Source organism: Plectropomus leopardus, chromosome 3 (genome assembly GCF_008729295.1).
Source record: "Plectropomus leopardus isolate mb chromosome 3, YSFRI_Pleo_2.0, whole genome shotgun sequence".
NCBI lineage: Eukaryota > Metazoa > Chordata > Actinopteri > Perciformes > Serranidae > Plectropomus > Plectropomus leopardus.
In genome coordinates, this window is record NC_056465.1 from 9,874,673 (window position 1) to 9,899,814 (window position 25,142).

At 38.7% G+C, this 25,142-nt stretch overlaps 2 protein-coding genes across 2 annotated transcripts; one reads left to right on the forward strand and one right to left on the reverse strand.

Moving 5' to 3' along the window:
* The first annotated feature begins 1,212 nt into the window (after positions 1-1,212).
* LOC121963029 (fibronectin) lies at positions 1,213-19,062 on the forward strand. The gene is made up of 20 exons (XM_042513396.1): positions 1,213-1,375; positions 1,460-1,720; positions 2,447-2,496; positions 2,631-2,841; positions 3,691-3,951; positions 4,395-4,658; positions 4,773-5,036; positions 5,853-6,113; positions 7,379-7,639; positions 7,730-7,987; positions 9,017-9,280; positions 9,495-9,755; positions 10,720-10,980; positions 11,616-11,876; positions 12,124-12,381; positions 13,226-13,486; positions 14,468-14,755; positions 16,218-16,454; positions 18,057-18,122; positions 18,684-19,062. Exons 1-20 carry the CDS (start codon positions 1,213-1,215, stop codon positions 18,962-18,964), a joined length of 4,692 nt encoding a protein of 1,563 aa, XP_042369330.1. The 3' UTR covers positions 18,965-19,062.
* A 979-nt stretch (positions 19,063-20,041) lies between these two features.
* On the reverse strand, positions 20,042-21,381 carry LOC121963036 (trace amine-associated receptor 13c-like). Its single transcript, XM_042513409.1, has 2 exons — positions 21,212-21,381; positions 20,042-20,837 (listed from the first exon to the last, which is right to left on the reverse strand). Exons 1-2 carry the CDS (start codon positions 21,379-21,381, stop codon positions 20,042-20,044), a joined length of 966 nt encoding a protein of 321 aa, XP_042369343.1.
* Between the last annotated feature and the right edge of the window lie 3,761 nt (positions 21,382-25,142).

The window sequence follows — 25,142 nt, forward strand, 5'->3', positions numbered from 1 at the left end:
CGACTGCCACCTGCAGCATGGGAGAGACTCTGCGGTGCAACTCCACGAACTCCACCTGCCAGTTCTCTGACTTGTACTGCGGGGAAACATATGAATTCTCTGTAACAGCATACAGTTACATGTGCTACAGTGAAATCAGCAGCACTGTGGAGATTCAGACAGGTAGGGCTCATCATTATCAACTCATTAAATGGTAATGTAATAGACTCATTAATGGAGAAACTGGGTTTTAGTTACAAAGACATGGAATTAGCCTTCTGATCGTCCATCTCCATCATGGTTTTACAAAATATTGTCCGTGCTAGAGCCTAAATTTGTTTCTATGACTTTTAAATTTTATTAAAATAATTTCAGTCTTTGTGTTTTTATCTACTCTATTTATTTTTCTTCATTTTACAAGCAACAGTCATGCAAGAAGAAAAAATTGTGAAAAAAATAAAAGTTTGAAGGTTTTCACAGCATTCAACACCAACTTTATTTCATAAAACCAAAATATAACCAAAATACCCAAAATGTAATACTAGCTCTAAAAGTTCTATGTAGGTTAAAGAATTCCATACTTAGACATTTTCTTTATTGATATAATTTATTTTGAAAATATTTGTCATTTTCTTTCATGACTTACTGTTTGTCAGCTAACTCTATGCAGTCACTGTATAATGGACAGACTGTATGCTGCATTAGTACTTTTCCTAAACAAGCCATTTTGGAGAAAATAATTGCTGCAGCAGAGCTGTGTTAACTCACTGATCGATTGATGAGTTGATTCCTAGACAATTCCAATGCTTGATTACTTGTTTCAAGTATTTTTTAAGGTAAAAATACAACAAATGTTCTAGCATTTAAATTGTAAATACTTTTTTGTTTGTTTAGTCGTCTGACAGTTAATTGAATACTGCTTGTTTAGTTTTTCAGTTTGTGTTAAATCTCACTGGACATGTACAATGACAATGAAGATGCTTTAGAAATGCTCTATGATATTTTATAGAACAAATAATTAATACTCATTATTATTATTATTTGCAGCCCTACACTGCAGCAGTATTGGAACTCATATGTCAGAAATGGAAATTCAACAGCAAAATCTGAACTAAAATTAAATTGTCTTGTCCTCCAGAACCCTGCAAACCAACTGGCCTCACAGTCAGCGGGTCATGTGAGAATGAGACGGTGGTGTTGGATTGGTCGGAGGCTAAAGGGGCATCAGTCTACATGGTGACGGCCACAGGAGACCTGGGATACACCACAGCTTTCCAAACCGAGGAGACAATGATAGAGGCTGAGCTGCCATGTGGACAGCTGTTTACCTTCACTGTTAAAGCTCAAGATGATCGATGTGACAGCGCTGTGAGTCAGCATGAAGAGTTCAAGACAGGTATTCTTCTCGTTTATATTTTTGTCATACTTACGTGGTGTGCAGTGAAGTAAGTTCATAATGCAACAGTACACTTATCCTCAGGTCCTTGCGTGCCTGAGCATGTGCGGACCTATACACAGTGTGAGAACAATACAAGCTCGGCCAGCTGGGCCAAAAGTGATGGGACGGATACCTACTTGGCCATCGCAGTGGGACAAGACGGCCACACCCATGTGTGCACCACAAACACCACCATGTGTACTTGGGACGACCTGCACTGTGGTGAACAGTATACTGTTCACGTCATTGCGAATGACTACCGGTGCAGCAGCATGCCGAGCAACAGCACTTCAATACGAATGGGTAAACACACTTTTGTACTACACATAACAAGACGTTGAACTACCCCTAAACACTGACCAAAAACTATTGTGGCTAATTTTAAAGACAATACATGACAATGAATAAACAAACTACAGAAAGCCAAATGAAATTTTACATGACCTTAGGAACTGCCAGTGTCTACATGATGTCATCTACACTGCAGGTTTTTAACTTTTCCAAGATTTCGGATCACCTTCGTGCCGGTTGTGAAATTTGGTTTAGAAGCTTAGTTTATTGGTGATTTTTCACTGTACAAAGTGCCACTACACTGTGTCACAACCATTCCTCGGCTGCAAAAATGATGCAAAAATGCTAAGATACAGAAACACTGGAAACACTGACCAGTATGACAAAAAAAGGTGTTTTTTCTACTATTAAAGCATTTCAAAGCATTATAGAAGCCTAAAATACAAGTATAAACCTGAAAATGAGCAAAAGAGATCATCTTTAATTACTTTTTTGAGCAAAAATGCCAAACATTCTCCACTTCAGCATCCCATAAGTAATAATGTTGGTTATACACAACAAGGCATCTGCTGTCATCACCTTAGATTTAGGGAAATTGTGACATGATTGTGATTTCATTTCTGATTTCTAATGTTTTAGAGAAAATGATCAACAGATGAATCAAGGATGAAAATAGCTGTATAATATACATATATTTACAGCCCTAATCACAAGCAAACTCTTGTCTTTTGTTTTTAGCTCCCTGTATTCCCCAGAACTTGAAATCATCCCTGAACTGCACTATGAAGGTGAATTTTACAAATTGTCCATCTACTCTATCTTCTTTTGCATTCATTTGTGAAGTGCTTTTATTTTGAAAGGGGCTAAACAATAATTTATTGATTATCATGTACTGATGATGATATTGTTATCTGTTTCTAAGGTGGGATCGCTGACCTGGGATCCAAGTGACACTGCTGATTCTTACATTGTGACGGCAGACAACAACAGTGGCCACATAATTCAGCTCAGCACAAATGAAACCTGGACCTATATATCTGAGTTCCTGTGCGGCCAGGAGTACTCGCTGTCTGTTCAGGCATTTGACTCTGTGTGCACAAGCCTCCCCAGTCAGCCCTCAATGCTTGTGTCAGGTAGATTTCTGTTCACCTTTAAAACACCAGCTCAGGGACCATATTTTTAACACTTGTTCAACTGAACTCTCCACTCTGATGACTGAAAGTTAAAATTGAAGTAATTTTAATGTCTACTATGTTTCTTTTTTGGGGGGGGGGGGTTCAGTTACCTATTTCGCTTATTACTTTCTTCAGACCGTTTCTCACTTTTCCACATCTTTCATACATTATTGATATTATTCAACTTTTAAAACCAGCAATAAAGTTTAGTGTCAGCTTTTCAACAAACCTCACAGTTCTCCCCATCTTTGAAACATTATTACTATCATTCATCTTTTAAAACCAGCAATGCAGCTGAGCATCAGCTTTTCATCAAACCATGAAATATTCCACATCTTTCATACCCGTAAATAAGACACATCTTTCATACATTGTTGGGATTACTCGACTTTTAAAGCAACTGTAGCATCAGCCTTACAGCATGCAGCATTCACACCCCAATTTCTTCAAAAATTGACTCATCTAGTTTCAATCGACAGTGGTTAACAAAAAATCGGTTAACACTTTTGTTTTGGTGATGAATTTAACATCTCTCATGACCCATTATCAAGTATATTCATATATCTCAAAATTGCAGATTTGTTTGAGGGATTTTAAGGATAAGATCAGTGCAACTTCTTTCACACTCCTATATGGAGAAACCTCAGGGAAAGCAACACCGACAGACCAGGACAGACACACAAAATTGGTGGACTGTTTACAAGACTTAAACAACAACAACAACAAAAAACTAAACTTTGTACACTGATGTTAACCCTAGATCATCAAAAACAGCACCTGACAGTCTATTTTCCTTGCTTCCCTCAGAGCCCTGTCCACCTACAGGCGTCTCCAGCTTCATGAACTGCCTCTCAAACATCGCTGTGGTGACGTGGTACGGCTCGGCCGGGGCGGAGTACTACACTGCCACGGTGACGCAGGAAGATGGACAGTCAAGCAGCTGCTGGTCCGACAGCGAGCACTGTGGCATGCCTGACCTCTACTGTGGAAAGAACTACACAGTGACGGTCGTCGCCTCAAACGAGCGGTGTAACTCTGACCCCAGTGAGGCCGACACGCTGCAGTCGGGTGAGACATTAAGGACATTTTTAGTCTGTGTGGACTTCTTTCATACATCTTTTATTCTATGATCAGAAGGCGTGTAAACTGTTAGAGTTTAGGTGGCTTTTATTCTTTTTTTTTTGCTTGTTTGTTTATTTGTAAAGGCCAAACAAATTCACTCATAACTCAACTAGAAAGTCATCTAATTTTTATCTTCAACATCCCAAACAGTCAGAGGCCAAATTTTATTAGAGCACTAAATTAATGAACCAATTAAAATAGGTAACAATGTATCATTAAAATTAATGTTAAATTTATCCAATCCTAACTTGTATCTTAAATATTTGTCATACAGAATATGTCCAAAGAAATTATATGGGACATTTAATTTTTTATGTTTGATTTAAATTCCTTGCCACTCGGTGATTAGATTATAAACTTACTTTACTCTCCTCTCTGTTTGTTCCCAGTGCCTTGTGTTCCTGCTGATGTGGATGTGAAGATAGACTGCTCTATGAATCAGGCTCGTGTGTCCTGGGGTGCCAGCGAGGGGGCTCTATCCTACAAAGTGACAGCTCGGAGCACACGTGGAGCCATGTCCTCCTGCGAGAGTGCAGAGGTTACAATGTGCACCTTGACCAACCTGACCTGCGGCCAGTCCTACTCTGTCCAGGTGGTGGCGGAGGATGATACTTGCTCAAGTTTACCCAGCCCAGCTATAGAGTTCAAGTCAGGTAGAAGAACTTCATTTACATGAATCTCCTGCATGTGAGCGATTTTTCACTCTTATTGCTCTGAAGGCGTTCAAGTGTAACTCCAGTCCTCTGTTTCTTCCCTCCCTCTCTCAGTTCCCTGCACACCTAACATGGGCTCAGTGGTTCTGGACTGCTACACCAACTCGGCCCTTGTGGACTGGGCCTATGCAGAGGGCGCTGTCGAATACACCGCAACAGCTCGTTCCTCTAGTGGCCATGTTTCCATCTGCAACGCCAACTCCAGCTACACCAACTGCGAGCTTGACCTGGAGTGTGGCCAGACCTATAATGTGATGGCTGTGGCCTCAAATGAGAATTGCAGCAGCCCTCCAAGCACCAGTAAGCAGGTGGAATCAGGTAAGCTCTAAAAACAAAACACCTTTTATTCTGTAAAATTGAATGAGACTTGTGGGGAAAGATTTTAAAAGAATCAGGGTTTTTTTTGTAATTTCACCAACTAAAAGAGTCTTGTTTTATTGACCAGTGGTAGCTGAAATCCTTATATAGCTAAAGTGATGGCATATGAGTGTGTTCATCACATCCTTTTATTATTCATTTATTCCTTTTATTCATTCATTCATTCATATTATTCATATAAGCAAAACTGTAACACAAAGTTACAGTTAGAATAAAATAAAATTAAAAAAGTCCCTTAAGAAATTTGGTTATATCAGAATTTACCAATTATTTATGCCAGGTGCTAGTTCAAAATTAGTCAGACAATCTCTCTTTTAGGGCCAGAAAGGGTCCCAAGACTTATTCAAAAATATCCTCTTTCCCCATTTCTCTATGCACTCATTATTTTGATAATATGTATTTTTTTACACATCTTATTGTTGGATGACAAAAATTCTAAGTGACAGTCAGTTTAAACAGGAAAAAAAATCCCTGAAAAAGAAAAACCTCAGAAATCCCTGGTATCTTTTTAGATGGTTATCAATTAAAAATGTTTAGCCTTGTACACACGTGCATTTCAGATAATCTCCTACAGTGATATCGGATGCCATCAGAGCTGCAGTTGACTTGAAAAATTCATTCAGAAGAGGTCAACCAAATAATAGTTTTTGCCTGTTTAAAGTTGGGTAAATCAGTGTTTAATGAAATACGCCATTTAAAGTCAGACTTTGCCACATTGACCTCAGTGATTTTCCTTCTTCCCCTGTCCCCCTCCAGTGGCTTGTCCTCCTGAAGACATTGAGCCTATAGTGGACTGTTCTACCAACACAGCCCGAGTGGAGTGGCAGGGCAGCAGAGGAGCCGATTACTACATTGTCCAAGCCCGGGGCATAGAAGAACATGAAACTAGTTGCGAGGCAGAGTCAAACTACTGCATCCTCTCAGATCTTATGTGTGGCTTCACCTACAACATCAGCGTGACTGCCGTCAACAGCGTGTGCAATGTCTCTCAGACTGACATGAAACAGCTACAAGCAGGTGAGGACATTTTTTTTGTGTTCGCCACGACACAAAAAAAACAGCAACACCTGCAAACATCTGGGATTTTAATTTTTTTATTTATTAATGATGGAAATACAATATCCTAGTGGCCACACTAATTTTAATGAGATGATGAGATGAGATGAGTTATAGTTGCAGCCACATTTTGTTTGAAGCCTACATGACACGGCCCTTTCAAACTGCACACGCCTCCAGTACAAGACATACGATGCGACAGTTGAAATCTGCTACGTCACTTGTAGTGACTTAATATGAGGCCAAAGGAGCAATAATCCACTTCGTCTATTTTCTTAATTCTTTATATGTTAATATGTGATTTATCCTGTAGGTAAAATGATGTAACCTTTACCTTAATCCTTACCTTAATCTGTCATTGGCAGTTAAATTAAGCTGGTTAACACTTCATTACTCGCTAAACACTACCTAAGCATTTTCTTCCGGACCACTGAGCAAAGGGGGCTGGTTGTGGACTCATGCTGTCATGCAGTTTAAGGTCAGGTCAGACAGCTCCTCCAATTGTAACTATATTTGATTTTAGCCCTTTTACCGGCACAATGCAGTGACGAGCCACCAGTATTTGCCCAAGCAGGACTCACACATAGTTCCAAATTAGACTGCACTGAGTTCAAAAGAGAGACTTAATAAGTAAGAGAAATAAAATTGAGAAGTAACCACTGCAACAGTTTCACTGGCCTCCATGTTGCTTTCTTCAGTTGACTAACCAGTTTTCTGGCCCCTCCGTGACATCAAGCATGACACCCCTGTAAAAAAATACTCACACAGAAAGTCATACGTGTCTGCTGCAGGACTGTGTTCACACCTCTGGTCTACTGGCAACTGGAAAGAAATCTATACCCAATTTTGAGTGGGTTTTCCCCTGTTTAAAAAAACAGTGCACATGCGCTAATTTTGATGGAAAAAGGGGAAAATCATATTGCGACATCGGCAGTTCGATATAATTCTCTGTTACAGATTGGGCTAATTTAGTTGGGCTATCTGTGTTTTTTCTATTAACAATATTTGAAGAACTTAGGACACTGTATTTTCATCAGTTTTTGTGATTTTGCATACTACTTAACAGTATGATATTTCCATAAAACTGATTTGGACAACATTTTTGTGTTGTTTTCGCTTGCGGTGCTTATAATAAGAATTATAGATAGATGATTAATAGATCTAAACTGATACTCATCATGTCATCATCATGTAAGATTAATATTTCTATCTCTGTGCCTGTGCAGCGCCCTGTGTGCCACAGCGGGTGGAGGCCCGGGTGGTTTGTGATTCTGGCGCAGTGGCGGTCTCCTGGGAGCCCAGCAAAGGGGCAACGTCATACACAACATTTGCCCAGGGCAATGGCGGCTATGCGTCAACATGCAACGGCAGCGGGACAACATGCCTGTTCGATGACTTACTATGCGGCCTCAACTACTCTATTACTGTTAGCGCTTCAGATGAGACGTGTAGCAGCGCTGGGAGCTCTGCTGTGGAGCTCAGCACAGGTAAAATCAGGTGTTTGGCATATGGCATGTCATATTAAAGCTCTGTTTATACCTGTGTTCGTTCATACCCATCCATGTGTTTATCTGTAGCTCCATGTGTACCACAAAACGTAACTGCAGAGATGGTGTGCACTAATGACACAGGCGTTGTGTACTGGGAAGAAGGGGAGGGTGTGTCGTCCTACATGGTGCGAGCTTACGGGCCCGATGGTCACATGACTCATTGTAACAGCACCACAGACTGTTGCCATCTGCCCAACATGCATTGTGGCCAACTCTACAACCTGACAGTGACAGCTCAGGATGGACGGTGTGACAACAGCCACGCCTACCTCAACCTGCAGTCAGGTACATTTTTCAGAAAGTGTAATTTTTCCTGAGTTCAGTGCTTTGGTTTGAGTTTCAATTGTTGCAGGACATTGTTGGTTAAATTAAAAAAGGTTTTATTTCTATTTTTATCAATAACCATGAACATTTCATTGCAGGGCTGGCAGAAAAAAGTATTCTTCGATGCACTGCAATTTCTGTCTTTAGGCAATAATGTGAAATGTAACCCTTTGGAACCTGGAACAACATCAGTGTATTGAGCTGTATTCAGACACCTTTTAAAAGCTGTCTGACCCTTTGAAACCTGGGCATTGGTCTGAAGTCTTTAAAAAACATGGGGCGAAAGGCAGTAGGCAAATTGCAAGAAATTAGTTGATTTGGAAATTTTTTTTTTTTAAAGCTTTGGGGAAAAATTTCCACAAAACCTGATTTATAATTATCATAATTATATATTTAAAATATTTTACAGAATTACTATTATTTTAGGCATATTTAAGATAATTTACTTGTTTACTTACTTTTTTTTAACAGGTAATTGTCTTGTTTTTTGGTTGTTGTTGTTGTTTTTCTTTACAATTTATTCTCTATTTTTTGGGTAATTTGCTCAGGTTTCAAAGGGTTAGAAACCAACTCTTGACATTATGGAGGAGTTTTGTGGGTGTTTTTCAGATCAATTTGAGAAGTGCCAATGGTTTTGTTATTCGTGACACAGTAACCACTGACATTAGAATCAAATGTGGCAGACCTCTGGGCCTAGACCAGCGTTTGATTTTATTTTGTCAAACCTCAGTCCTGTGTTTGCATCTACTTATTGACTTTGTATCCTTTCAGAATCCTTTATTGGATATATTTTGATTCCATTTTTTACATATGCATGAATAATCAAAGTCAAAAGATTGACATTAAAAGAATTAAAACTGAAATGTTGCCAGACAGAATACACAGAGATTCAATAAAAAACTCTGACTCCACAAAATTATAAATAATTTTGAGACGTTTTTGGGCATGTCATCTCACTTCTTGCTTTTTTTTTGTCTTTTTCTCTCCTAGTGCCTTGCAGGCCAACCAACGTTAAGGCTTCCCTGCAATGTCACTCAAACTCTGCTGCAGTGACATGGGAGCGAGCCAGTGGAGCACATTCCTATCTTGCGGTGGCTGTTGCAGAAGATGGACGCCACCGGATTGAATGTAACAACAGCATGACCTTCTGTGACCTGAGGGACCTGCAGTGTGGACAGACCTACAATGTGAGCGTTTTCGCACTGGATGATTCTTGCTCCAGTGTGGAGAGCGACAAGGCTTACGTGCGCACAGGTATCACAGACTGTTTGTAAAGGCTTAATGTGATTTTCTTTAATTATTAAGAGATAACAGCATCACTTATTGTAACAGTGAGGTGGGTGAACTGAAGTGTGAATTAGCATTTAGAGGTTTTTTTTTGTTTGACTTTTATGGTCCCCAACATAGTGTAGTTAAACAATCTCATATTATCCTGCCCTCTTTGCTTCTTTTTGCCTCTCCCGCTCAGCCCCTTGTGCCCCCCAGGATGTGGCTGTTGAAGCACAGTGTGATGAAGATGCCATGACAGTGTCCTGGCTCACCAACCCCGATGCCCAGTACTTTCACGTGGCTGCAGTTAGCAGCAGTGGGGCAAGACTCTACTGTAACTCCAGTGGTGTTGCCTGCACCATAACAGATCTACCATGCGGACAGACCTACAATGTGACTGTGCTGTCTGTCAGAGATGGATGTGAGAGTAAGCCCAGCCATGTGGTACAGACTTGCTCAGGTAAGCTTGAAGCTGTCAGCCATTTCCTAAAATGCACATATCATATGTTCATCATTGATATGTGCACTGAAAATGACTCTGCAACTCAGAAATGCAATCACTTTAATGCATTGCTAACCAGGCTCCAGATTCCCCACTGGTTATTGTCGGACTGGCTCTGAACATGCCAAGCTGTGCCGCTTACAGGAAATAGCTGCTAAAAATGTAACACTTGCACCATCTGCAGGCAATGAGCGTTACAAAAGCAGGTTTTCTTTTTTTCATATAGCTGCTGTTTGTGCATTTGCATACATTTGTTTGGTGTTTTACATTTCAAGTAACAGTTCAGTATTACAAGAAACATGCTCATTAATTTTATTTTGCCTCTATCCTGGCAATATCTGTGGCTTGAGGAAACAACAAACACGAAGACTCAAGAACGCCTTGAGGGAATTTTTTCTAATTAGGCACAAACATTTGTTTACTCCTCTCACAAAATAAACACAAAAATGATCATTTGTGGTTTAAGTGGGAGTAAATATTTCTTTCTTCTCATCTTATTCTCACAGAGATGGTTATTAGGAAAATTTATTTGACCACTTGAGTAAACACTTGAATAATTGATAGAAATGTTTAAAGTGCATATACATGGTGCACTTTAGCATATATTCTACATGTATTTCCCTACTTCCCATATAAAAAAAGTTTCATAAATAATGTATGCCTTTCCCTTAAAGAATGATATATTGCCTTTATTGTGGGAGGGGGTTGCACAACAAGAAGGATCACATGACACTTGTACTCATTCGAAGAGCTTCTTTAAATGCAGAACCCCCTTTTTTTCCCACAGAAACATTTTATCAAAATATAATTTGTTGCAAATATATAACCTAAACATCTTTGATATAATTGTAACTCGAGTGTAAAATCCTTTCCTGAACTATTCTGCCGACACACTCATTCCTGTCCATTTCACCATTTACAGCTCCGTGTGTGCCCAGGAACACTGTGGGCCGTCTGGACTGCATATCAAACTCCGCCTGGGTGATGTGGGACGCCTCAGAAGGAGCCACCAGCTACTCTGTGCTGGCCCAAGGGGTGGGAGGTCAAAACTCCAGCTGCAGCTCCACCTCATCCCCCTGTAATGTCCCAGATCTGGAGTGTGGGACACTTTACACCTTCTATGTCACTGCCATCAACAAACACTGCCACAGTAATCACAGCACCACCTTTGAGCTCGAGACAGGTACTCCACGAGAATCTCCTCTCTCAATACACTGATTTTGAAGTATGGTGCTCGTTGTCTTTGAAGGGTTATTAGGAAAATTATCTACTAAGCATTTCATCATATTAATATTTATTTGGGGCCAGCTGCTTCTCATATCATATGGGTAAAAAAAATCACCAAAATGACTAAAAATGACTCAAATGCAACTGTTTTGTCTTTAAGTGAAACAGTATTTAACTTTCCATCGCCCCTGATTGCGGCTGTCGACTTGTGCTTCTTTGCCTTTGCCATGTCTGCTACCTGGCAGAAAATATTTGGTGTTGGCTATGTGTTAGTTTGCTTGTTTACTATTTGTTTATGAGACCACATTAGTTTTGCTTATTGTTCCTACTTGTTGCATGTCTACAATTTTCATGATTGTCCTGCCAACATGAGGTGAATGAGAAAAAACAAATTCTCTGTTATTTTGTTACACTGTGATGTAGGAAATTTACAACATTATATTGTGTTGATTAAATTAAAGATAAGCCAACAGCTATTTAAAATCAGTCTGAGGACCACAATTGGTCCCCGGGCCAGACTTTGGACATGACTGTTTTAAAGCTACTTGACACTGTGAGCTTTTTTATTTATATTCCTGTCCTGTTGTGTAGGTCCTTGTGCTCTAACATCCATTAGTGCAGTGACACAATGCAACAGCGACACAATCCTGGTTGAATGGGAAATGATGGAGAACTCACCTCTCTACGTGGTGTCCGCTGAAGGCCACGACCAAACAGTCATTACCTGTAACAGCACCTCCTACTCATGTGAACTTGAGGATATCCAGTGTGGCATGCATTACAGCATCATAGTATCAGCTTCCTCTGATAAGTGCAGCAGCCTCAGAAGCCCACCGAAGAAGATCAAAACAGGTAATTATCAGCCCGCCAGTTTAGTCCTGATTAATTTTTAGTTTCTTTGTTTTTGACTGTTGTATTTTATGTGAGGTTATACTATTATCTGTTTAGTTGCATGTGGTGTTGTCATGGTTTTTGTTTAATTTTGAGATCACTGTGAAAAAAATTATTATGTGGATACCAGAAAGAATTGCAGCACCCAATGGTGATCTAAAAATACAAACAAAACCAGAAACATTAATGGTTATTCTGTCCTCTTTAGCGCCCTGTGTCCCAGACAATGTGACAGCGGTGCCATCTTGTGAGGACAATGGAGCCACAGTGATGTGGGGACACTCCCCTGTGGCCACATCCTACCTACTGACGGCCACAGGCTCGGATGGACATGTCGTGAGGTGCAACACCTTAGTGAATAACTGCACCCTAGCTGATCTGCACTGCGGACAGGTGTACAACTTAAGCATCACCGCCTCTGGAGAAAACTGCACCAGCCAGCCAAGCTTTTCAACCTTCAGAACAGGTAGAGACATTTTAGTTTGATTCATTTCACCAGGATAATCCCCCTCAATATCTATGCTGGTTCCTTTGGGTAAATATACAGTATTACCAACAAAAAATAAGGCAGTTAAAACATCAAACAGTCAGTAAAGTCTTTTTATGTAATTATCTTTTCTTTAGTTTTAATTTAATTTTGTTTTATTTAAATTTAAAGAGGTGTGAATTTAACTACAGCATCATATTCTGATAGTTTTTATGTTGGTCTGCTGATGATATGGATAATCAAATCTAGAGATTAAACTGTTGTTTCATCAGCAATTCATTAGCAACAATTCTAATGATCCAATGATCTTTTTGGGGATTTTTTAAAGGAAGCCTGTCAGATGTGACTTATTTTCTAGTATTTGTCTGAATGTCTTTCACTGGCCTAGATCATTAATTAATTGACAAATAATTACTTGGAGTCATATTTCCAGAACAAAGAGGAAGCAAGCTAAACCTTTAGGGAAATCGTGCAAAGACATTTTCTATTGTGATACTGTCATCTACAAGTCATCATTAATAATCTAGCTTTTCATATTGTTTTTGTTCTTCTGTTACTGTGCTTCAATAATAATGCAGCAACTCTCTACAGTTTGTTTTCCACATTACAGTCAAGTTAAACTGACACATTGAAGTCACAATTGCGTGTAATTGCTCAGTTTTGCACTTAACTAGTCATCTGTCTTTATTAGAATTTAATAATTCTTCTTTCTTTGTTTCGACTCTTGTAAAATCAACCAGGGTGAGTTGAGTTAAACTGTAAAAACTGCAGGCCATCTTCTCCTGCTTGAATCTCTAATAGTGCTTTTTCTCCATTGTGGCAGTGCCCTGTGAACCCTCCGGTCTTGCAGTGGATATCGATTGCGAGACCAATTCTGCCATGCTGTCTTGGGATGCCAGTGAGGGCGCTGTCGAGTATTTCGGCTGTGCCCAACCTATGTATGGAGACGCACTCTACTGCGACAGCCCCGGCCCCTACTGCACCATCGAGGGCCTGGAATGTGGTGACATTTACAATTTCTCTGTCGAAGCCTCTAACGGCGTCTGCAACAGCTCGTTTAGTCCACCTGTGCAGGAAGGAGCAGGTAAATATTAAAGCTCAAATATAAATGTAGTTAATTGTCAAATTAATTTTAACCAAAACAAGCAGAATATGTTGAAATGTTTAGGCGGTATTTCAAGTCCTACATTATATTTATTTTACAGAAAAACACATTTTTAAGGCTTCAGGCCTCAGTGACACACTCACAAGAACCCTGTTTTTTTTAATAGTAGTTAGATATTTAAAATATTGTATAATCTTGCTCATGCAATGATCATGTTAAGAAGCACTGGTTAATTGGTTTTGACTCTCCTGTTATTTGGTGTAATGTCCAGTGAGAAAGTTATTTACTCTTTAAAACAAGGTTTCCACAGTCATGACAAACCTGGAAAAGTCACATTTTGCAATCTAATTTTACAGGTCTGGAAAAGTAATACAATTAGTAAAAATCACCAAAAGTTTTGAAAATGTCATGGAATTCTGTTGTTTAATAAAATTCATTGTTAGAGTATCGGGGATAATCTTCCACATAATGTAACATAACAGCCAATTGGTTTTCTGTCAGTTAACTGTTGACATAATATCTAATATGCATCAACTTAATGCTGCGGATATTTGGTTTTAGCATCGACATTGCGGTGTGGAGTATTTGCATCAAAGGACGTGCGATGTCACGTATGGCAAATTAACTTAAACAACTTATTTGCTGCTTGATACAAATGGGAAACTCACGTTTCTCATTTTCCATGACCAATACCAGCCAAACCTTCCCCTTGTAAAACAAGGTTAAATGTATATGTGACGTAATGTGGTAGCATTTGTTATGGGATGTGTGGCTCTCAGTAAGAGGGCAGACACAATGAAGCTCATGCTTTTCCAAAATGTAAATGTTATAATTGGTCCTTGAAAAATCATGGTAAAGTTTAGAAATTTTGCTCATGAAAATGTATGGAAAGCCTGTTAAAATAAGTTTCCAGACTAAATTTCACAAGTGGTAAAAATCTGTAATCTGTTTCCTCCTCAGCTCCGTGCCCTCCAACTAATGTCACTGCACGAATGCAGAGGATAGGCCAGACTCACTGGGCCATGACATCATGGGAAAGCGTCGATTGTCCTGACGTCGAGTACCTTGCAGAGATAACCGGTCGAATCCAAAATGATCCACAGGCCATGATGAAGGTCTCATCCTACTGGAGGCCCAGGCCATATTTTGAGCTCCCTATGCCTTGCAGCACAGCGTATAATCTCACTGTACGTTCCAGAAACTCAGCTGGGACCAGCGAGTCATCAGCTGCCTTCACTGGAGTCACGGGTACCTTGACACTGCACTCATAACTGCCATTTAGTGACCTTTAGACCTTTAGAGTGTCTTCTTTTATATTTTTGGGTTTGGCTTTATGTGCAGAAATTACAAATTAGCAACAATTGGCTTTAAGTCCCTCTGCTGAGCATTTGTAAGCAGTTTATATCCATTTAAGAAATGGTTTAAAACCATACACTGTAGAAATAGTGGATGTAGCTACTATGATGTCACACATTAGTTTGTGGACTGCCACTTTGAAGCCTCAATTTTGGCATTTTATCCATCAACATGTTGGATTTTTGGAGCCGCGGTGGATCTCACTGAAAAGCCGAAGACACTATAAGCAGACAGGACGTCACTCAAAGTCAGGCTGTAATCATGTTTATTTCTGCTGTGAAGTTGAACATTTTAACATGGGGGTCAAAGGGAGATTTACTCAATTTTGGCAATTTTTGTTTTTTGCCACTCCCACACTGGCTTCATTTTTCAGCCCAGTGGGTCTCAGCTTGTTCAAACCAAGCAGCAGCCTCCAGTTCAAGAAATAAACATGTTTACAGCCTGGTACAAAATATGATTTTTATCTCTAGTTAATTTAGGCATTCAGGAGTGTTGTACAGAGGGGGAATTTTGTTTGAACCTGTGTATGTTTTTGTTAAGGTTTATAGTTTGAGTGACAGGATGTCTGCGGAAAGTGTCCTCAGCTTCTCAATCAGATCAATCCCTCAGTCATCCACAGTGCCAGCCTCCCATCCAAATACAGCCACTTTTGGCTCCAAAAAAACAAAACAGTGACAGCTAAAATGTTGAACAGTCTATGAACTACTGGGTGACATCACATCTGTCAACATTTATACCATAAATGGAAGCTGCCGTACTAACAGATAATGACACTACAGTAAAACATAACTGCAGTACTATTAAAATATGTCTTTATAGAAGAAGACATATTTTTCATTAATTAACACTTCAAGGAGCAGTGTGTAGGATTTAGAGGGATCCATTGGCAGAAATTGAATACAATATTCATGATAATGTTTTCATTCGTTTCTAATCATCCAAAACTAAGAATTGTGTTTTTGTAAGCTTAGAATGAGTCCTTTATGTCCACAAAGAGAGCGGGTCCTCATCCACAGAGCCTACCATGTCGTATAACACACAGCACTCTTGTGTAACCTGAAGGCCACCGTAGTTTCTCATACACAATTGGAAAGAGAGGGGTGAGCATAGGGGTATTTGGTCGGTTGCAATCTGCAACCTCATTGCTAGATGCCTCTAAATCCTATAAAATGCTGCTTTAAGTGTCCTACTGTAATTACAGTGTGCTAATTAAACTATTTATTCAATGCTGTAAGAACTGCTCATAAATGCTCTCAAGGAGGCTTAAAGTAAAGTGTAACAACTTTTCCACTTACGATGTATACAAAATCCCCCATTCTTTTACTCAACAGCATTGTCCATGTTTCTTCCCCAGTGCCTTGTGCTCCGCAGAACGTGGAATACACTGGTGATACACAGTCTGCTGTGATTTCCTGGGATGAGTCCGTGCTTGCCACAAGCTACAGCATCTACAATGTGTCGGGGGCAGGACGAGTTGAGCTGTGCAGCACCCCTGGACTCTTCTGTGAGCTGACCAGCTTTGATCCCAGCGCCATTGAAGTGACAGCCAGCAATGCAGAAGGAGAGAGCATCCCTAACCGAGATATTATAGGTCAGAATACATCAGCAGCATTTTTACAGGACTCTGAAAAATAAAAAATATCGATCGTTTTCGTTTAATGAAATGTAGCAACCACACACTGCCCTTGTAATTCTGCAACACAAAACAGCTCTTATTTTGTCTCATTTCTGTCTGTTCATTACTGAAAATGATATACAAGGCCCAGCTATAGAATTACGGCACAAAGATTTAGTTTTGCACAACTTGCTGTCAGTCAGCAGGGTCCTGTTGTCAATAAGTGATTGTATTTTTGGCTGTCAGATTGGATCAAATCTAAAAGATGGGTTGTTTGAAAGAAGAGAAGACTTCTGAAATCAGATTAGATCACATAATCCAGTTTTGATTTTGATCTTGATCAAACCCTCAGTATGTGTTGTTCAAAACATTTCAGTGAAATTGGCATACCCTTAATCCAAAAATTGGGCATATCCTGATTCGAGCAGAAGGATTTGGTGCACAAAATGATACAAAACCATTAAATTGTTTAAATATGTAAACATTTATTTATATTTTGCATTTGATTTGTTTAACTATTACAATGATAAAGTAGACATTAGGCTATCTATTAAGCCTTTCAGTCCAGTAAATGAAATAATGAATAAATGAAAATTTTTTTCCCCCCTAAATTACTCCCCCAAAAAGCCAGTATCCAACAAATATTATTTACAGTTACAACTCTGCTAGAATTCCCCGCGCTGTTTTCTGTCTCTGTAAAGAATGACATTGAAAGAGACCCCATGCTGGCTATTCTACCTATATTCTTTAAATGGCAATAACCTACACTGCGATATGTGGTGGCATTTAGAGCACTGGTTATCCAGATTTAGTAAACATGAAAAGTTTGTGTCTGGAGCAGGGTGATCAAATACTGTGTTGCTTGATGTGATGCTTAACCCTTTGAAACATGAGAAAATTGGTTTGATTTTTTTTTTAAATCATGGAACGAAGGCAACAAGCAAGAAGTGGCCCAAAAATAGCAAGAAATTAGTATTAACAAAAAATACAATAAAATTACCTTAAAATAAGCAACAAAAAAGGGAAAAAAGAGAAAATGACCATAAGAAATGGGTTAATATATATTTATATATACATAGTTAATGTATATATATGCTAATTACTACTACTACTTCTACTACTTTACTTTTTTTTTTTCAATTTATGGGACATATCTTTTCAAGTTGGTACCTACATTTTCCCATGTTTTTGAAAGAAATCAAACAGTTTGGTCAGGTTTCAGAGGTTTAAATGCCTGTAAAAGGCATCTGAATACAGCACAAGAAAACTGATTTCAATCCAGGTGTTAAAGGGTTAAGCTGATCCCAGAGAGCAAAGCATGGTATTTGAAAATCTGTATCACTGTGATCCAGATAATATTTTGTGAACAACTGGACCCTGAACTGAAAAAAAATATGACAGATCACAGAGAACCATCATCAAAGTGTTTGACTGGCCACACAAAGAAAACAATATGTCTTTCTCATTGCTGCCAAATCTTGCTAATGTCCTGTTTCATTTATTCACTTTGTATCTCTGCATTTCAATATCAAAATCCAGTTTCTAATATATCTAACATGAATTTCTCACCTTCCTCAGGTCCAGTAGCAGCTCGCAGAAGAAGAGATTTGCGAGCCAGTGAAATCTATGCCCATTTAGACACAGGTACATGTAGTTATATGACATTACCCAGAGCTAGTGTTATACTTAAAAAAGAATCTGAAATCATCACAGGTCAAGTCAAGTCAGTTTTAAGTCAAGTCAAGTCAATTGTATTCATAAAGCCCATTATCACAAAACACAGTTTACCTCAAAGGGCTTTACAGTATATGACATCCCTCTGTCCCTAGACCGTTACATCGACTAAAGAAAACCCCCCCAAAAAAAAAACCTGTAACGGGGGGAAAAGTGATAGAAACCTCAGGAGGAGCGGCTGAGGAGGGAGCCCTCTTCCAGGACAGACATACGTGTAATAGATGTCGGAAATAACAATTAAATTACAACAATGACAAAAAGAAAAGAGAAAGAGAGAGGGGGAGAGGGGGTAACAATAGCATGTCATATAACAATAATGATAGGTGTAAAATTACTAAATGCACTCTATGATAGCATGTGATGTTACATGCAAATATTAACGGTGTTCATAAGAGTTCCATGCGTATATAGATAGGTCAATGCCTTATTTATGAAACAAGTGTTAATTTCTCAAACATCTCTCTTTCTCAGATCTGGAGACCCCAAAAGTGACTGTCACAGTAAGTGGAGTTTCATTGTATGTGAATTGGTTGCCAGTGAAGGGTGCAACCGAGTACACAGTCTGGATAAAGGAGGACAAGAGAAGGAATCAGACCAATAATGACTTCAGAGTGAGAACCACTGAAGGTATTTTTCACAAAGAGACTGGCCTCAAGCCGTGGACCACCTACATCGTCAGGCTGGCAGCCAAAAACACCACTAACCAAAGCAACTACTCCACACCAGAACGCACAACCACTGGTGCCCCCTAATGAAATACCACCGATCCACTTCAATAGACAATGGACTCAACAGGAATATCATCACATGGCTTATACATTTTCTTCACTCTGTAGCATCCATAACAGAATTGTTACCGGTTCATCGTGTAATAACTTAGCAGGAAAATTGTAAAGTTATTACAATAACATTGCATTCTATTGCAAATTATTTTGTTTGGGGGAACGTCTTACGTGTCATGAGTAATTTATGATCAACCATAAGGAGAACCTTTAGATTTGAATGCTTATGAATCTTTGTTTAGCTATAGCGGATATATAAATATAAATATATTTTCAAATTTGTGGCTGGTATCATAGCATAACAAAGTTTTGCTGAACTTCTATTTATCAAAAATGGTTTTATTTTCGAGACAGGCTTCTAGATTCTCTGGTTGATTGTTAATAAAGTAGTGTGAAGAAATGAAATGGTAATTTATCGAGCAATATTTTTTAAAACCATGCAGTATATTTTTTCTTTACAATGTACTTTGTGACTTCTGCTTTGTGAACACTGACAGATCTGTTTTTTAACAATCCCAAAAATGAAAGAAAAAGAGAAATTTTAAACATTAAAATACCCCTCTATGTGAACATTAGAACTGAAATCTTTACTTTTTTAAATCGTGTGTGAAGTGCCAGTTGACAACACCAGTGATTACATTTTTAGGGAAAGCAACAATTACTGTGGCATTCATTTTATCTGGCCATTTACTTGATTTATGCCACATAATTTAGTTTTTTTCCTTTATTTGCGAAGTCAATGCAACTCCTGCACCTCATACGTTGTGGGAGACTGCTCAGTTCTGATTACACTAATATTAAATACACAGACAGGACACCTTTGGGACACCATTGCTTTTCTTAACCCTTAAACTTTATTGCTATCACTTGCAAAGGTTATTTGACAAGCAGGTTTACATCCTAAATGTTTCTTTTGCTGTCTTATCAAAGTAAATCCATTTATATGTCATAATATTGTGCTTTCATTGCGTTCCAATTAACTTCACCATCAACTGGACTGAATTCACCTTCATAACCTACGTCAGTTTGTGTACAATGTGTTGCTTATCACATGATCTTGGCCCTACGGGAACCAGGCTGCAGTATCTGAAGGCTGACAATGACTCTAACCGATTTTCTAAACCAGGGGTAGAAAAAGGCATAGATCAGAGGATTAAAAGTGGAGTTACAAAAGTACAGCCAGAGTTGAGCTTTGCTACTTACGTTCTCCTGTCCTATTATAGAAGGAATGTAATATGGACAGAGACAAAGTATAAACACAACAAGAGTAATACCAAGAGTTCCAGCAGCCCTCAGCTCCGATTTCTTTACAGTCACAGTGTTTGATTGGATAGCTGTACTTTTAGACCACATGGCGCGTGCCTGTGACACAGCCACCACAAACACTCTTGTATAGAGAACTACAATCACAGCAAGAGGGCCAAAAAAGGTCATAATCAAGTCTACTGCCCCTGCTATGTGATTTATGACAACAACACATTCTTGATAGCAGGAATTAGACATGTCTATTTGTAAAAAGTGATCTTTCAGTATTACAGCGCTGTAGATAATGGAGCATGACCAACTCAGAGACACACAGATTTTAACTCTGCTCAGTGTTATCAAGGAAGAATAGCGCAGAGGGTCACAAATAGCCACGTAGCGGTCTACTGATATGAACACCATACTCCCAACAGAGGCAGAGGTGAGGGTGAAACTCAGCAGGGGGGACAAAGCACATGTGATTTTACTAAAGGACCCACAAGACTGCAGGCTGACAGCAGCTGGCATCACTGCGAGGCCCACAAACAAGTCAGACACAGCCAGTGAGAGGAGGATGAGATTGGTGGGGGTGTGGAGCTGCCTGGAGAGGGAAAATATGATTAGAGCTAAATATTCAGTGAAAATGAGTTAAGATCACAACAATTATTGTAAGAGAAAAGACTGATTAAATCTCGATAATAATAAAGTTTTGTTTTTTTTTATTTAACAATGATAAAAAAGAATGAATAAAAAAAATTTGCATTATTTGAACTGATTTCCAAAGCAGATTGATGGTATTATTACTGTTGTTTACCATGATTACTGCTATCGTGACATCAATACACATAAACACACACTGAAAATAACAATTTCATATACAAATGAAAGATCATAAGCACAGAGTAGCATGCAATAAGCTTTAGTTCATGAATTTAACTCAAACACTCTATGAAGAGTTAAATTTGAGAAAAGTGCCTGAAATGGGAGATAGAGATGACGACCAACAAGTTGAGTGTCACAGTGAGCAGAGTGATGCAGTACAGCAGTGTGTTGATGAGCGCTGCCTGGGGAGTAACAGACATTGACCTGCAGGAGGCATTCAGGGGAAGGACACAGAGGTCAGAGGCTTCTGATGTCTCCACCATCATCAGAGTGACTGTGGATCTTAAGAATACTGAGGAGTTCAAGCAGAACTCTGGTTAACGTTTCCTCAAGATGATATATTTATCTCTTAACCTCTCTTAACCTTGTTGCCCTCCCTCCTGTCTCTCCTCCTCTGGTTCCTCACGCCTCTTCCCAGCAGCTTGTTTTTCCCACAGCTCCTGATCCTCAACTAATCCATTACATCATTAACTTCCTCCATTGTGTTCTCTCTACATCTCCGTCCCTTTTTCAGTCTACTCTATTCACTGTGCATTGATCCATTGTGCATTTTAAAAATAATAATAATTATTATTTCAAATGAATTTATTAGTTATATGGTCTTGAACAGTGACCAGTTTCCCAACTGGTCCATCAGAGGGATCCATTAGATTTCTCCATAGTCATTTATTCAAGGTCTATACACAAAAGAAATTAACACATTTTCACATATCCATTTCATTTGGCAAAATGTAAACAACACATGGGATGAAAACCCAATTAAAAAAAAAAAAAATATTGTGAGAGTAAAGTGTAATTACTTAAAACTCAGTGAACAAATAGGACTGCAACCAAAAAAGTGCATATTATTGCTTCGAGACCAGTGACAAAAACATTGCAAAGGCAAAGCATGTTAATAGGCAAAACAATACCAAGAGCTGGGCAAAAAAATACCTGCTGTACTTGAAAAAAACCCAACAACATGCAATATTTTACAGCAGAAAACTGCATTTCAAAATAAAAGCGCTGTACTGGAATTTTACTGTACTTCAAAATAGGTGTGTTTTTCACAAGCTTGATGTCAGAACGGACCTACAATCCACTTTTGGACTGCGAATAAGAAAATGTGAAGTAATGCTGAAAAATGTAAATCAGTATTTTTCAAAGTCTCGCATGATGTTCTCAGTTGTCCTGTTTTGTCCTCAACCAAAATATATTCCGTTTACTGTCATAGCAGAATAATAAAACCAAATTCAATCTCGACAAGTTTTGTGCCTCTGTGCCAGCACTAGCTGTGTCTAGAGGCATTATGTTGTCCGTCCATCCATTGTTGTGATGGCAATATCTCAAAAATTCCTTAAGGGGAATTTCTTCAAATTTGGCACAAACGTCCACTTGGATTTTGGAACTAACTGATTGGAATTAGGTAGTAAAATGTCAAGGTCTCTGTGACCTTGCATCAGCCTCCTTCTCATGAACGCAATATCTGAAGAAGGCCTCAAGGAAGTTTTCTAAAAATTTGGCACCAATGTCCAGTTGGACACAAGGATGAACTGATTTGAATTTGGTGGTTGAAGCTGAAAGGTCAGTGTGACCTCATAAAACATGTTTTGGTCATAACTCAAGAATTCATAAGCTAATTTTGAAAAAATGTCACACAAATGTTTGATAGGATAAAATGATGAAGTGATGACAATTCACAAAAAGGTCGAGGGTCAAACTTTCTGCGGCATCATAATGTTCAACTAAAACACTTTTCTGTCCATTATTCAATCTCAGGAACAGAAGGAGACATTTGGTCAGATACTGAATATTGGCACGAATCTTGGGTGTCCACCTTAAAACTGTGCCGACTGTATAGATCTTATTTGCTGCTGGGGAAAGATGTGTGTATCCAGGTTTTCAAAGATACTGATGTAAACTGTAACTACACTGACTTGACTGGTCTGCGGAGGCATACAATTGCAAGCCGGTAATCCGGTAATAATTACTCAAAAAGTCTTATCAATTTTCAAATTATTTTGCAAATAATTAAATGGCTAACAACTAATAGATTAATCGCTGCAACTCCAGTGATATGACATCAGTATTGTGTTTGAAGAAGAACTATGCCCATTTTTAAAAAATAATTTATGTCATTCTGGTCTGAGACAGTACAAAGGTATTAGTAAAAATAAACAACTCCCACCCAAATCCAAAAGCTTGAGTCCTAAAACTCAAATTTTTGATGTTATAGGGTATAACGTCTGGAGTTTCTCCATAGAAAATAAATGCTGATAGATGACACCAAAATTACCCAGGGGAAAGTTTTTAGTGTATGGACACTTTTTCTGTTTCGGAAATGATATAACTACAATAGAATAAAGCTCATATGGATATTAAAAATGAAAACAAACATTTTGTGGGTCTACAAAATCAGGCGTCCATTCACTGTCTATGGAGCAGCTCCAGACTTTATTCGATGACATCATATATTTGAGACTGACTTCTCTGGTTTATGGCTTTGAGAGAGAGTAGCTCATGTTCACAGATATTTATTGAACTTTCCTATCCTATGGAAATAACATATTAGAGTTCTTAATTTAGATGATATTCCACTTTAATGGTAATGTTAGATTTATATTTGATTTTGATAAAAATATTAGCAGTTAGTCCTCATCACAATTTCTACTCTAAAGATACTAAATCTTTTATAAATGAAATTGCGGCAGGTACAATACTACTGTGCCATATGTTCCAATTGTACATCAGAGTAAGGGTTCGGATGTTACAAAACTGAGCTGATGAGTAACAACCTAAAAAAGAAAAGTTCACTATGGTCTGTTGTCCACTTGCTTTGTTTTGATCTATGATTTTTGCCCAGGGACCTGATTTTGGAATAAACAAGTGTCTTGTTTTCCAAACGATTACATCATGTTTTAAAGAGGCAAACTGTATGATGTGTTTATGTTAAAAGGTGTGTTTTCTTAACACCTCTAATTGGAGGTATGCCCGTGTGGGTTGAGATTAGCTATGAAGAAGGTGTGACTCTACCACAATGCAACACAGCCCACAGTTTGCAGCAACAACATGTTGTTTCTCAGTTTGGGGAATATATTGTCTCTTAGGAATTTAACAGTTTTTATGGTATTTGTGACTATGTGGTACAGGGCAGTATTAAATGTATAAAACACAAACTATTCTTTGCAATATTTTGTAAATTAAAAAATCATTTGTGGGCTCTTAGTAAAAACCCCAAATGTTTTCAGAAACATATTTTAGTGTGCTGTTCAGCTGTGAAGTGAGAATGTTGGTTCAGCCAGTGAGCGTTGCTTGGTACTTTAGTTGACATTATCAAGCATGGCGACCAGGTCACACACAGCAAATTATATTTGAAGTTTTAAACAGCCGTTCTGAGTCTCTTTTAGACTTAATCACTGAACTTTAAGACTTACCATTCTTTGCAAGGATATGGATCAGTTTGACTCATCACTGGCGGAAAAAACAACTGTTCCTATATAAAGAATACTCAGCTGGATAACAGTCTTAATCAAAGGTTTTTTCTTTTTGATAATTACACCTCACCGGTTTGAAAAGTGGCCGTCATGGTGTTCACACTGTTCTCGCTGTTCTCTGACATGAGTATTACATGCACCATTATCACAGTACCATCGATCCCTGTTTAAAATGAGAGCCTTGCCATACTCCATTGTGATGAAAATGTTTGAAATAAAACTTCCTACTTAGACAGAAAACTAGAATCTGATCAAATGACTCATTATACTGTGATAAAGCATAATTCAGTCACTCAAATCAATCAGTCAATCATTTATGGAACACATGGAACAACTCCAGTGAAATGTGATCCACCAGCTGTTTTCACTTGTGTGCTGCAATTTACCCCCCCCCCCCCCCCTTTTCTTCTTTTTTTTATCATTTTTTTTCTCTGACGCCTGCTCNCCCCCCTTTTTTTTTTTTTTTTTTTACATTTTTTTACATTGACGGCTGCTGCCTTATATAAGTTTCCACATTTCTGGATCATTTTGGTAATCCATGGTTTCTGGTT